We start from the raw sequence: 14,903 nt of genomic DNA, 5'->3' as shown, positions 1-14,903 counted from the left end.
CAAAAATAAGGCAGTTTAAGACTTTGAAAGTACCTTTAATTCCAATGTCATGGCTGGCTTTTAAAATGACAGCAGGCAACACAGCAGTGAACACTTTAGTGAATTACATCTACTGGCTCTCTAAACATACATGCCTTACCATATGCTAGGGACTTACAGTTAGGTGATCAGTACCAATTGAAATCATACCTAATTGCCATGTACGTTTTACACAGAGCACAGGCCCGGGGTCTGGTTAGCAGAGCCCAGGGCACAATCAGAGTCACAACACAGCATCTAGTAATCAAAATGGGGGCAAAAAATTGGGGGGACACGCAAAAAGCCCTGGTTTCTCACAATCAGAAAAATGTAACTGATGAAAATGTTGTCTACTAGTAAGGCATATTTCACTTGAACTCTTTACAGTGGATGCAACGTTTTTTTCAATTATCGGACCTCCTGCGTATTCTCTCTTAGATATCAGTTTTAAGGCTGTGTTTGGCCGCCAAGACATTTTAGACAGGAGCATTTCAAAGAATAGTTTCTGAGCCTAACATTTTTAATCCTCATCTTGCTTGAAGTCCATGCAGATTATTTGTTTAGTAAAAGGAGTTTAATTCACTGTGCCAACTTAAAAATACAAATAAAAAAAACAGTAACAGAAAGAGTACTTGGCAGATAATCGTAGTCTATCATATCTCAATATGCACAATAAAAATAACATTGAGCAAGATGCTTATGGAGTCAACAGCTGTCAAAAAAGCTCACAGATGCATGCCTAATATAATGGATACACTCCAGCATCATATTCGCAGGCCCATTCTGCACCACAGAACCTTCTCATCGTCACTCAGAGTTTGGCTGCATCATGAATCTGCAGAAGCTTACCAGGACCCATTATGTCACTGCCCACTTACTAGAGAGGGGTCAAATGTTTGTATCCCAGTAAGCGCAACTCTACCTCAACACAGACTAATATCAAACAACTTTTATACGTTTCAAAAAAAGCAATTAATCAACGATTACATGCCAGCACTGTCATCAAATACCACAAGGTTCAACGGATACCTAGGGGACTAAGAATTGCTCTTAAATCTACATTGTGCAAAAATAATATCAGATTCACTCAAAAATGGGAAGCAATTTTAAACAAATGTTCACTCGATTTAATTTTACTTATAGTAGAAGAACTATCCAAATTACTCGAGGAGCTGAATAATGAAATCTCAGAACTGAAACAAGATCTTTCTGCCAGATTAGATGATGAAGAGTGGAATAAAACATTACAGGACCTTAATAAACAATTGGATGAATACTCAAAATAAATCAATGAAAGGAAAATCAGAAAATTCAAACGAGACACAGTAGATTACAAGTTAGGAGAAGTATACACCTGGGCTGAGGTGTAAGCTAATCGGAGACAACAGAGACACAGACGCATCATCCTCTGATGACTCCCATACCAAAAAGAGACCGCCACGTAGACGGGAAGGTCCACAATCAACCAACATCTCAGAACCAGCACGTGACCCTCTTGTTTCCGATGATCAAGTTCCATCAACATCTTATATCAGCAGAGAACAACCTTTTTTAGATGTAGGCCAAAGGCCACAAGACGAAGCAGGAGGAAGACCAGCAGTAACAAAACCTGTGGCGAAAGGAACACGCAGCCAGAAAGTCTCGTAATCAATATATCTAAACAGAAACTCACTGAGTTCCAAATGAAAACTCTTCAAAAGGGATCATCATTCCTTCCCACCTACCATTCCAAACCTCTGGACATAGAGATAAGTTTCTTTAAATTCATGCGAGTGCTCAGATTGAAACATTTTTTCAAAAACATCGTAGAACCCTCACAGACACCACCAGAAAACACCTTCATGGGACTGCGCACCAAGAGTACATTTATGGCTCCTGTTAGCCACAAGGTGTTAGACGCATTTGAAACCATCACCCTGAAAGAACTTAAAAAAAATTCCAGTCAGAGAAAAACCAAGAACACCAACATCACTAATAAAGAACTACAAGCTTTGAAACAAATTGCACCAAATACTCAAATTACCATCCAACAGGCTGATTAAGGAGGAGCAATGGTGATCATGGATTCCGATTTTTATGAAAAAAATGCACAAGACCACATTCAAGACACTAACACCTACATGATGTTACCCTTCGATCCAACCAACAAATTCATGAGCATTTTACAGATTATCCTAAACAAAGCCATAGAGGCGGGCACTATCAAGGCTGAAGACAAGAAATATCTAGTCAAGACCAACCCTTCAATTCCTTACATCTACATGATCCCAAAGATCCATAAACATGCGACCATTCCACCATTCAGACCCATCGTTTCAACCATCTATTCCATACATGAACCTGTTGGCAGATACTTGGATAGACATTTACAACCACTTGTTCAATCCATGAGCACCTATATTCGAGACACCACACATTTTTTTAACATACTTGAAACTATTCAAGATAAAACCAATTCGGAAACTATATTATGCACAGTGGATGTAAAAGCCTTACATACATCAATTGCACACAACAAAGGCATGGAGGCAGTTGAATCCTTCCTGTTGACCAGCGATAAACCCGCTGATCTCAAAGTTTTCCTGATGGAATTGATACATTTTACACTGAATCATAGTTACTTCAAATGGTCTGACCAGTATTATGTTCAATGCTCCGTAACTTCTATGGGCAATTGTGCCGCTCCTACATATGCGAATTTATACATGTACAGATTTGAACTTGACCACATCCTCAATAAAGAAGAATGGAAACGACACTTGCTTTTGTATAAAAGATACATCGACGACATATTCATATTATGGCAAGGATCATCCATAGAACTTCAAAAACTCGTCAAGGACCTCAGTAAAGTTGATGAACACATTGAATTCACATCTACCATTAGCAATAACTATATCTCTCCTTTTTGGACACTACCATAACCAACATGAATGGCAAGTTGATCACCCAGGTACATGTCAAACCCACAGATCGCAATAATCTTCTACAAGGAACACCTACCATACTCACAGTTACTCAGGCTAAAAAGATTATATAGCACGGAGCAACTTTACAGAGAAAGTAGAGACGCATGTATTGAAAAATTCAGAAATCGCAAATACCCAGAACATATCCTTGAGAAAGCATGTATAAAAGCCGACAAAATCTCTCGAAAGACCTTGTTAAGTTCCAAACCAATAAAGACTACTGACAACAGAAGCGTGTTCGTATCGAAATATTCTTCTCAAAGTTACATCATCAAAAAAACTATATTAAAATATTGGCCCATTTTGGAAACTGAAACGGATTTCAAACAGATTTTTGACGCACCTCCTATATTTGCATACCAACGGTCAAAAAATCTCAAACAGATCCTCACCACCACAAAGAGCGTTGACGAAACACATTACAAAGGAACTATCCCATGCTTCAATTGCGGCAACTGCAATTCCATTATCAAGGGGAACGCTATTAAACATCCCAGTAAAGGTACCAACATCAAACTCAAAGTAACTGCCACTTGCAACTGCCAGAATGTTATTTACCTTTTGAAATGTCCCTGTGGATTAGTGTACATTGGGAAAACAGAGCGCAAAATACGTATCAGATTGAATGAGCACAAAAGCAATATACGTATACAAACCTCCAAATCTCCCATTCCTAACCACTTTCATCTTCACAATCATAATATCAGCCAACCACGTTTCCTGATTTTGGAACAAGTACCTATACTCAAAGGCCAAAATAATACACAAATCATGTTGTAAAGAGAAGTTTATTGGATCAATAAAATGGACTCCATCAGCCCGAATGGACTCAATGAACGCTGCGATTTAAGCTGTTTCCTATAAATATGTCCCCGATATCCCTTGTTGTACACCCATTCATTCACCAACCCTATGTTTTTTTTCTGACATTCCGCAATCTCATATCTTCGGTTCCACCCATGGAATCGTTCCTCTCACATTTATGTTCTCTTTGTCAGTTTACATTTTGTATTCCTTTTACACCATGTGACTATCACCAAGATGTATATTTCTGTTGTACCAGTCTTTTTTCCATTGCTACAGTCCAGTAACCAGGCATACATTGTTTGTTTGTTTTTCTCTGTTTAAAACTACATCCGCACTTGGCTATTTTGCACATACATTATTTCTCTCAAGTAATCTTTTTTTGTACAATTGTATACATCTTGGATCCTTTTTTGCACTTTAGATACTAACAAACCAGTACCGAACTACCAGTCTTCTGTGTAGTTCCACATGAACGCGTCAGGAATTAATGATCACTTCCGGGTCACCTAGGTCGTTTAATTAAGTTCCGCCTGCACTAATACAGTCATACCACCTTTGTTTTCACCCCAGTTACACCCGACGGAGTACTTTCGACCCATCAGCCATTTTCAAGTAATTCTCTTTGATGCACGCATTACCTAATCACTTAAGCACAAAGTTTTAGAGCTGTTTGCAGGTCACATTCTGTGTTCCTGTATTTTCACACATTTTTTACCACGGGCGCATTCGGTTATACGTACGCATATTTGTTTAGCGAACTTCGGCAAGTATGTGTCGGGTTAACTTCATCACTTTTTTTAAATACTTTGATCGTGTAGTCTATCACTGTATCCTCATCTCTAAGAAATGTTTATCTCGTGCAGCTGCATGTCACTTATATCAACCTTAGCCACAGGGATTCACGTAATACGTGGTTCATCACCACTTCGTCACCGAAGTACTTCATTTGCTATCTACACATGATGGCTCACGCAAACTGTTTGTCACTTAAACACTCACCTCTCCGCTAACCGTTTGTCACTTAATCGCTCACCTCTCCGCTCACGGTCACACGTTCATTTTCTGATTGGCACCCTCGTTGTACACTATAGGAAATTGGTTCATTCCTGATAAACACAACATCCACATCTGTTCACCTTTACTAATGCATGAGTAGCATTATCATATTCTGTGTATAGTCACAACATTGTTATACACACACTACTATATCTTGTTTGTGCTGACAACCTGTTTCCTTGCATTTACATAAGATTATCCCCTGACGAAGGGCTTTCATGCCTGAAATGCATTGGGCAACTTGTTACTTGGAATGAATACGAATTCGAAGTATATACCATTACGTTGCCATGAGATGATTTACCTCATTATCAAATAAAAACACAAAGAGTGTAATATCAAAGTGACTTTGAAGAACTTTTATTACAAGATCAACTATTGTATTAAACTCATTTCTCGAGTGCATGAGGGAGACACTCTCTTAGTTCAAGAAAATGCATTTGTATTGTATTCATCCACCTTACTCAGGAGGACTTACCCGATCGCATCACCTACTGGATCACCAGATTAACCAACTCTATCCATCAAGGAGTGCGTTACTCTATTCAATCAATAATGTATCCCAGTAAGTACACATACAATTTTCAAAGTTGTAATATTGTGGATGTTCAGTAGTAGCCTTAATACTACGATGCAGACAGGCGGAGAATTTCACACTGATTTTGATTGTTAGTGAGTAAGGGCTAAATTAGGGAGATATGGGGTAGACCAAGTGGCAAGTTATTTTTAAGTGTAAGCACATTTGTGGAGCAATGGTACAAGAGGGAATACATTATTACTAACTAATTTCACTGAATACTGTTTTTCCAGATAAATGGTGGATTTCAGTGATGGTCAGTGATGTCGCTAAGGAAATAGACTGCGTTGGTGTCAGGTGGGAATCCATAATGAAATGTCAGTGAATTGCCACTGAAAAAAGTTTCAATTTTGGCCACTAGAGTGAAGAGCCCAGTTGGATGCAGCATTAAATGTACCTCCTTTGCATATATCTGTGTTGCAAGGTTGTTTTTTTAAACATTTACTATCAACTATTATCAACAACTACCATTTTGATCATGTGAGGTTGTCTGCTCAGGAGCACATACAACAATAGAAATGGAATACAATGCACTGTAGAAATTAGAAATAATAACGAGCAGAAAGTCTTACCATGACAGAAACCTTGTGGCTTTCTCTGACTTAATGTTCTGCTAAAATGAAACAGAAAACAATGGCATATGTCAGATATATTTTTTACAAAGAGATGGGCATTTTTCATAGCTAACTTTGATATGCTTGGACAAATTGTTTTTAAAGATAGCTTAGTTTCACCCTCTTTTTGCTTTGTTGATTGCTCTTCCAGCCTTCAAAAACATATTGCTTCTTTATTATGTTATTGTTATTTAATGTACTGTTGTAAAGCTACCTACCAATGAGGTCACAAACATTTTGTAGTTTGTCAAGGAAATTAGCACAAACTGAATTTCCCTTTTTTTCTTGTTCCAGTCATTACTTACGAGATCAACACACCTCCTCGAGACAGGAAACTCGAGTAAATGCTGAGAATGAAATCCGACCCAGCCATTCCTTGCTTCCATGAATAGGGGCTAGTATTCCCAGTATCCTCCTGTTTTTCCTGTCTTGGATCGTGAAGAGGAATGAAAGATGCATGAATAGATCTCTGCTGTGTGCAATTCTTTATAATCACCTCCTTTAATCTTCCCTTGATGGGCGTGGGCAGGGATGGCAAGTGCTAAGAGGGATGTTGATGCTTGGGAGACTGAGGAACTGACCCTGATGCACTCACCTGCACAAATGTAACAAAGCAGAGGTTTCACTTTTTTGCCTCATGGCTGATGTACAAAAGTAATAGTGTCATACCTGCATCACTCTTTTGGTCACAGGCATATATAGTGTTAGTTGATTGCCCACAAATATGAAATACCTAGAGCCATCAACCAGGCTGCAGCTTCTAAGATTTTTTCATTGTGTACTGACCATGCTCACTTTATAAGAGTGGTGTGACTTCCTTGTATACCACTATTTTTTCTTATCCAGTTATCCAGCACATGCATAGTCTATTTTTAATGTTGTCAGAGAGCAGTGCTACTTTAGACGCTGCCTGATTCGCGTCTGTTGATTGACTCGGAGATGCAGACGAGAGAGGATGATTACCCACCAGGAGAGTAGGGCTACTCTGTACGCTGCTCCTGTTTCCATTTGAACTCCTAACAGACATGCTCGAGAGACATTTATCACAAACACCAGTTAAATTGACAGGCCACTTTGGAGGTTTATAACTCGTGAAACTGCTTTTGGCAGTTGAACTGAATTAGCTTCCGCTTTTTAATAGTTTTATTTTAGAAGATGACTACAGTTTGGAGGAGGTCCCTTAAAATTGTGGTCTGGACCCCCAAGCACCAGGTTGATTTGATTTATTCCTTATTTGGTGAGTACTTTTTTTGATACACTATTGGCTACTTTACTGGGGAGCTTTTCGGTGCATATATGTAATTGAGTCTTTGTTGTAGGGATCTTGAACAATTGAGTTGAAGATTGGTTTTTCTTTTTTTTTATGGATTCCAGTCTTTACAAGTATGTGTATTTAACCCTAATTTATTTGCACTGGGGATGTTTTTATTTGAGATGCTGACTCTGTGTTCATTCTTTTGAGTATCTTTCGGAGCACTGTCTTTCCGCCATCTCTTGAACTAGTTTGCAGGTTGGTGATAGTTTCTATCATTATCTAATCTTCTGTCATTCTTTGCACATATATTTGGATATGCATGACATCTAGGTGTTTGGTCTTGTGTAATGTTCAATCTAATTGATTATATTGAGAAATCTTGTGCCCTCTTAAACCTCATTGTTTTTAAGTCTTGATTGATTTTGATGGTTGCCCCCAATGTTTTTTGTCCTGATGATGGCCTAATGAATTAACAGAGGTCCAAACACTGATGACGCCTTCCTTTGGCGAATTTTGAAGAAGTATACATTGTGTCTCGTTCAGTCATTAGACAGACTGCTTTTTGTGTTAATGTACTCTCTGCCATTGTTTTTCTATTTACACAGTATTTTGTATTATTTCATGATGTATGTTGTGTGTAACTTTGTGAACAACAGTTGAATGTTGTACATATAAAGCCAGGATGGGTTCCCCAGCGCTATACAGCGCCGGGACTCTTCCGAGTAGCTGCGCGCTTTACAAATTAAAATAACATAACATAACATATGTTTAGTGTATTTGGAATATTTTGTGACTATAAATGTTTTTTCATATAACTATTTTGGATACCTTATTTCATTGGTTCTAACTTTATTTTCAAATTATTGTTATATGTATTTTTTTTAAAATTACTCCCCGAACCACTGTTGCTACAACATCCAATGCCAAGTTGTGCAATATCTCACCTGTTCATTCACTACGAAAAATAAAACTCTGGTGTCTAGTGCGCTTTCCTTCCCCTGGGATGAGCAGATTGGGAGTAAAGTTAACTTTATCTACTTCCCCAGGGGCAGAAAGACCTTTGGAACTGTTAGAAATTGGTTTTCTGGTTGTCAGTGTATGAACCTTGTACAAGCAGGAACCACAATCCTAGGCAGAGTAAGCTAGATACACACTAAAAGATAACCTATGAACACCCTCTGGTAGCTTGGCACAGAGCAGCTAGGCTTTACTCAAAGAGACAATATGTAAAGAATTTGTGCAACACACTCACACAGTAACACAATGAAAATACCACAAAAGGCCTCCACACAGGTTTAAAAAATAGATTATTATATTCTGAACAAAACAAGACCAAAATGACAAAAACCTAATAATCACAAGTAGAGATATGAGTTATGAAAGAATATGTGTAAAGTAGTGCTAAGAAGCAAGTAGCACTTTAGCAGTTACTTGAGGTCGTGCTGGACCGAAGCAAAGTCAACAGTTCAAGTTGACCGTGATGGAGCGCGGGCTGGATACAGGAGCTATGCAGGCCTGGGAAAGAGAGATCCTGGTTGCAAACACAAGATACAGGGGTCGATGCTCTGCTGTCACTCCCACAGTCAAGGGATGTGCTGATTTCAGAAAAATGCCACAATGCATTGGTTCTGAAGCAGATGAACTGAGTTTCTCCATGCTTGTCGAGAGATAGGTTCAGTGGTGGCGCTTGGGCCCCAAAGGCGATGTGCCGATTTCTGCTCCTGCATCAGGGTCGATACACCAATTCTGCCTCCAGCAGGAAGGAGATTTTTTTGGTTTAAGAGTTTTATATAACTCGACCCGAAGATATCAGGTATCAGAGCGCTTTCCATGAGCACCGGTTTAGTCACAGATGGACACATTAATTTTTGTTAGCCATGGAGAGATTAAGTGATTTGCCCAGAATCACAGGATGTTGAGCATACCTGCTAAGACTCGAACCCAGTTCCCCAGCTTTGAGGTCGACCGCTCTAGCCGTAAGGCTACATCCTTTCCCCTTATAGATATGTCAATTTCACTGATACAACCATCTGGGTCCACTTCCGGTGAACCAGGCAAAGGAGCAGGAGTAGAGACTTTGATTTCCCTGAGTCTCAACAACAGGAGGCAAGCCAACAAGCCCTTGGAGCACACTAGTTGCTCTATGACTTTGCTTTTCTCCATCAGCAAAGTCATAGAGCAGTAGGGAAACCCAAGAGAAAAGCAGGCCTTCCAGGTAAGCTGTCCAAAGATGAGTCCTTTAAACGGCACAACAGTCCTTCTGACAAAGTGCAGTTGTAGTTCCAGAAGTGTCTGATTTTAGGGGGTCAGAGAACCAGTACTTTTACTCAGTTCTGTCTTTGAAGTGTGGGTGACTAAAAGTGGCATTTCTAAAACAGTATTGTTAAATCCAACTTCACCAGTAAGGAAGATTTATTGATACCATTCCAAAGATATAAAACATAATGCAGCTACTCCTTTCTGATCAGTAATTGCAGCTTTAACGTATATTAAGGAATTTCCAAGATTAACCTATGAGAGGAGTGTGTCTCAGTAGTGAAAAATGAATGTAGCTTTTGGTCACTACCAGGACATGCATAACTTGCAATTACATGTCCTACCTTTTACTTACACAACACTCTGCCCTTAGGGCTACCTTGGATCTACCTTAGGGGCTCCTTAAGTGTAATAAAAGGGGAGTTTAAGGCTGGACAAGCAGTTTTAAATGCAAAGTCAAAGTGGCAGTAAACTGCACACACAGGCCCTGTAATGGCAGGCCTCAGACAGGTTTCAAAGGCTAATTTTGTGGGTCGCACAATCAGTGCCGCAGGCCCACTAGTAGAAACCCACAAGTAGCATCTACGTTACAGGCCATGGGTATATGATATACCACTTTGCAAGGGACTTACATTAAAACTAGATAGGCCATTTGTGTATACGCAAAAGTCACCATGTTTAAGGGAGAAGCACATGCACTTTAGCCTGGCTAGCAGTGGTAAAGTGCTCAGAGTCCTAAGGCTAACAAAATGAATCAGCAAAAAGAGGAGGTAAGCAGGAAAAATCTGGGGACAGACCACCCTAAGGCTGTCATGTTTAACAGGGACCCTGGTTGATGAGGGAGGGAGGTGGGGCAATAGCCAATGCCTGGGGGTCTCTCACCCACCTTTCAATTGCTACACGTTTATTTGATGATTAGCTTAGTTAAGACACATATTGTGATATTAGGCGCAAGTAACCTTGTAAATTACAAATTGTATCGGGCGATTTGGCATTCTAATCAAACCTCCTCGTATAGTTATTTAGGGATGCAAGGATGGCCTCTGTCGACACAGTTGTTGCACAGCATAGCTTTGCATTTAACAGTCAGTTGTAGTAGTTATGCCCTACTTAAATTGTTTGAAGGCTCAACCCTAAATACAAAAGATTAAGAAAATATGCCTATCTAAATTAAATCCCATCATTCTGAATGGTTGTATTGCCACTTCACACTGTGGAATTTACAAAACGTTGTTCAATTTTGCAATGCCTGGACGTATGTGTTCGCCTTACTCCACACAACTAAACAAGTTTGTTTTAAGCTGTCGTTTTTAGGGCTTGTACACTCGTTTTTGGCTAGGAGAGTGAGTAAAGTTTTTGTTAGAATTGTTTTTTTAATTTTTTTATTTGTTTATTGTTTTCTTTTAACATATAACTGTGTATTGCAGGCTTTGGATTAACACCGTAACATTATCAGACACAGCTGCAGTTCATTTTACATTACTACAGCAAATCGTATCTTTTAGGGACAATTACATGTAAAAGGGTACACACTGTTACAAATCACAGTATAAGGTCCATTGATACAGCAGTCAATACAGTAGTGCACAGGTAGGCATGTCGTTCCCTCTAGTATAGTGAACTGACTCTAGACCAGTACTCTACTTTGATACGTTTGCAATATGGCTGCGCTTCTCAACTCGCAGGCAACCCCATACTATGTTTAGACTCCAGGTTTAGGCTGTACAGAGACGGGGGTTGTGTGCCTATTTCCCCTTGGGATGTGGTTATCACATTTTCATTTCGTGTGTTGCCCATGCTGTAAATGGGGTCCAAATATCCTTGAATCTGGATTCCATAGGCATTAGTTCCAGTAGGCCATGAGCTGTTCTTCGCAGTAGGTCACGAATCCAAGTGTCGATTTGAGGTATTGTGGTTGATCCCCAGTGCATAGCGATTCTACGTTTGGCCAAGAGTAGCATCATGGCTGATAGACGGTTTATGCTAGGGGGAGCTTCTTTGATATATCCCAATAGGGCTACTAGTGGTGTGCATTCCAAGCGGGATTCCGTGACTTGGTGTATGGTTTCATATACTCTGTTCCAGAACCGGGATATGGGTGGGCAGAGCCATGCTAGGTGTAGGAATGTCGCTTGTGCATATTTGCATATCCAACAATCCGCGTCTGGTCTCAGTCCCATTTTGTGTATTTTTATGGGTGTGCAATACAATCGGTGGAGATATTTAAAATGTATGAGTCACAGTCTGTAATTTGGGGAGAGATATTTGAGCTGAGAGCAGCAAAAGGCCCATTGTTCATCTGTGGGGGGGGATTTATTTCTGTACACCATTGCTCTAGTGCTTTAGCCGTCGTGACCGGCGAGGCAGTCTGCGTGATGTTGTAGAGAGTTTTTAGGCAAGGGGTTAGTTAATATGTTTTCTAGTGCTGTCAGGACTGGTGGTGCAGTCAGGGAGGAAAAATGCATTTGTCTGCATGTGGCTTTGAGTTGATAATATAAAAGTAGATCCAGGATAGGTGTATGGGATTCATCAGAGCCATGTGGATGGGCCAAGAATGAGTTGTCTGGGTAGAGATCACTAAAGGTAGCTAGGCCTATTTGGTGAGCGCATTGTATGGTTCCTTTATCGTGTAAAGGGGGAATGAGCTGGTGATATGCTAGCGATGTTGAAGATGCTTAAAGTGACGGGATATTTGCACGTCTTCTTGGTCCCTCCCACACCCATCACAGGGATTCCACTGTGTTTATCTCCTCGCTTGTTCTCTTGTAGGTTTGATGTATGGCAACCTGCAGCACAGCAGGCGCAGCAAGATCTTTCTCTACTGCTACATGAGGCTGTCACGGGGTTGGGTGGATCCAGTAATGTAGGTATTGAGCTTGCACACATAGCGCATCTAGTTCGGAATCCGGTTCCCCCATACCTCCCTGCGAGAGCGTAAAGTCAGTAGTTCCCAGGATATGCGTGGTTGTTTTCCTGCCCTTGCATGGGTCACCAGTAGGGATCTGAATTTTTTGAAGAATGCTTGTGTAAGTGAAAGCGGTATGTTTGCAAAATAAGAATAGAAATTTAGGTTGTATTATAAGTTTGGCTATGGCTATTCTGCCTGCCAGAGATAGCGTTAGTCGAGACCAGGTAGCTACTTTGCCCTCCAGCCACTCGATTACTCAGCCATAGTTCATGCGCCAGATCTTCTGTACATCTCTGCTAAGCCAAATTCCCAAGTATTTAACCGAGCCCTCAGCCCAGGCCAGTGAGAAGTCAAGGTCTAACCTGAGTGGGGCGGCTCACAAGGGAAGAAGCGTCAACTTAGCCCAATTTACATTTATTCCAGACATTCCTCAAAATTGGAGGAACTCTCGCAGAGCAGGGTTAAGATTCTCATTAGGTGCTCATATATATAGAGTAATGACATCTGTGTACATTGATATTATTAACCCTCTGTATGTGAGTCCCAGTCCCCTTGCGGTATGATGTTGGCACATTCTGGCAGCTAGAGGCTCCATGGCTTTGCAAATAGCAGAGGTGAGAGTCAAACAGCAAGTCATTCACTCTCAGTTTGGCAGTGGGCTGGATGTAGATCAATCGGGGTAGCTGGATGAAGTTGGGGCTAATTCCCAATCTGGGCAGTATGGTAAATAGGTATGGCCATTCCAGTGAATTGAATGCTTTGGTTTCATCCAGGAAGGCCTTGAGCACTGGCAGTTGAGGGTCTAGTTGGTGCAGTATGGAGAAAAAGATGCACAGATTGTGAGTTGTGGACCTGCCTGGGATGAACCCCAACTGGTCAGGTCTGGCAACGAGTGGGAGGGGTGGCTGCAGTCTTGTAGCGAGCAGCTTAGCAGGAATTTTAGCATCAATATTGATAAGAGAGAATGGGTGATAGGAGTCACACTTATTAGCTGGCTTAGGATTTAAATGAGCATGGCTTCACGCATTGTCGGGGCAGGGAGCCACGCTCAAGCAATTCTTGGTAGACCGCCAGTAAGTGGGGGCAAGCTCGGTCACATAGGCCTTGTAAAACAAAGTCGTCAGTCCATCCAGTCCTGGGCCCTTGTCTCCTGGTATGCCATTTATAGCTTGGACAATATCTTCCACAGTGAATGGCTCGTCCAGGTAGGCCCGGTGAGCATCACTCAGCCACACCAAATCAATTGAGTCCAGATATGATTTCAGCTCGGGATTAGGGCTGTCCTGTGTGGCAGTGTAAAGAGAAGCATAGAATTTGGTTAGTCATTCTAATGTGGCAGTCTGCCCTCTTATTGAGTTGGAGGTTAGTCATTCTAATGTGGCGGTCTGCCCTCTTGTTGGGTTGGAGTCAGTGTCTAGGAGTTCAGTGATATAGGACGAGGAGCCTGACTGCTTGAGTGTGTTGGCTAGAGCTCTGCCTGGGCGATCCCCCTGCCAGTACCTTCAGGCTCAAACCAGCTTCACCAGAAAGTGGGTTTTCCTAAATGCCTCTTCGCCGTACTCAGAGGTTGCAAGGTGTGTGGATATGCCACTTTGATAGTATAGGATTTCGGCTTTGCGGATATCACGTTCTAACCTCTCCAGTGTCAGTCTAATTTATTTTAGTACCCTAGATTGCTTAGCTAAGCACACTCCTCTTATCACTGCCTTAAAGTCCTCCCATAACGTAGAGGGGGAGTCCACTGACTTTTCATTTATGGAGAAATATTGTATGCGTATCTCTTCCCTCATGCAGGGCATTTGGGAGCAGGCGCCAGCAGAAGTCCCGCGGGGTGGACTGTGGTATGTTCCAGCTAAGCAAGACCGCGGCATAGTCAGACAGAGTGTGTGGCATATGTTGAGTGTCAGTAGTCCAAGTTGCAATGTCCCCGGAGACAAGCCAAAATTCAAGTCTGGACCAGGCGTTATGGCACAAGGAGATACATGTGCCTTCCTTAGCGTTGGGGTGCCAATTGTGCCATATGTCTATCAGCCCATTCTCTTGAGATAAGGAGAGAATCTTTTGACTGGCTCTGCGGTGCAATTGGCATACGAGCCCACACGGTCAAGGGAGTCTTGCAGGATGGCATTAAAATTGCCTCGACATACCACCATGTTGCAGCCCAGCAGTGTGATTTTTGACCAGATGGTGTGAAAAAAAAGCTGGGTCATCTACGTTAGGACCATAAACTGCGACTCATGTCACTGGATAGTGATCAGTGTACCGCTTCGGGGTCCAGCAATGTGTGGGTGGTTTTCCAGCCAGCGTTGCGTCTAATCAGTATTGCTGTCCCTCAAGCGTAATTCGAGTATGGCGCTGAGTGTGTCTCCCCCCCAGTATCTATTATGGAGTTTGGGGTCTGCTGCGTTTCTGAGGTGCATTTCTTGTAAGAAGCAGATGTCAT

At 41.4% G+C, this 14,903-nt stretch overlaps 1 protein-coding gene across 1 annotated transcript in view; it reads right to left on the bottom strand.

Moving 5' to 3' along the window:
• ADGRG4 (adhesion G protein-coupled receptor G4) overlaps window positions 1–14,903 on the bottom strand; it is a 1,724,535-nt gene that overhangs the window by 1,062,023 nt on the left and 647,609 nt on the right. Inside the window, exon 12 of the mRNA XM_085607949.1 lies at window positions 6,000–6,040. Within this exon, the coding sequence (XP_085464075.1) occupies window positions 6,000–6,040 (41 nt within the window). The remainder of the gene's footprint in view (window positions 1–5,999; window positions 6,041–14,903) is intronic.

This window comes from Triturus cristatus, chromosome 5_2 (assembly GCF_964204655.1).
Source record: "Triturus cristatus chromosome 5_2, aTriCri1.1, whole genome shotgun sequence".
Lineage (NCBI taxonomy): Eukaryota > Metazoa > Chordata > Amphibia > Caudata > Salamandridae > Triturus > Triturus cristatus.
The sequence above is the reverse complement of the archived record's forward strand: the minus strand, read 5'-3'. Positions and strand labels throughout refer to the sequence as shown.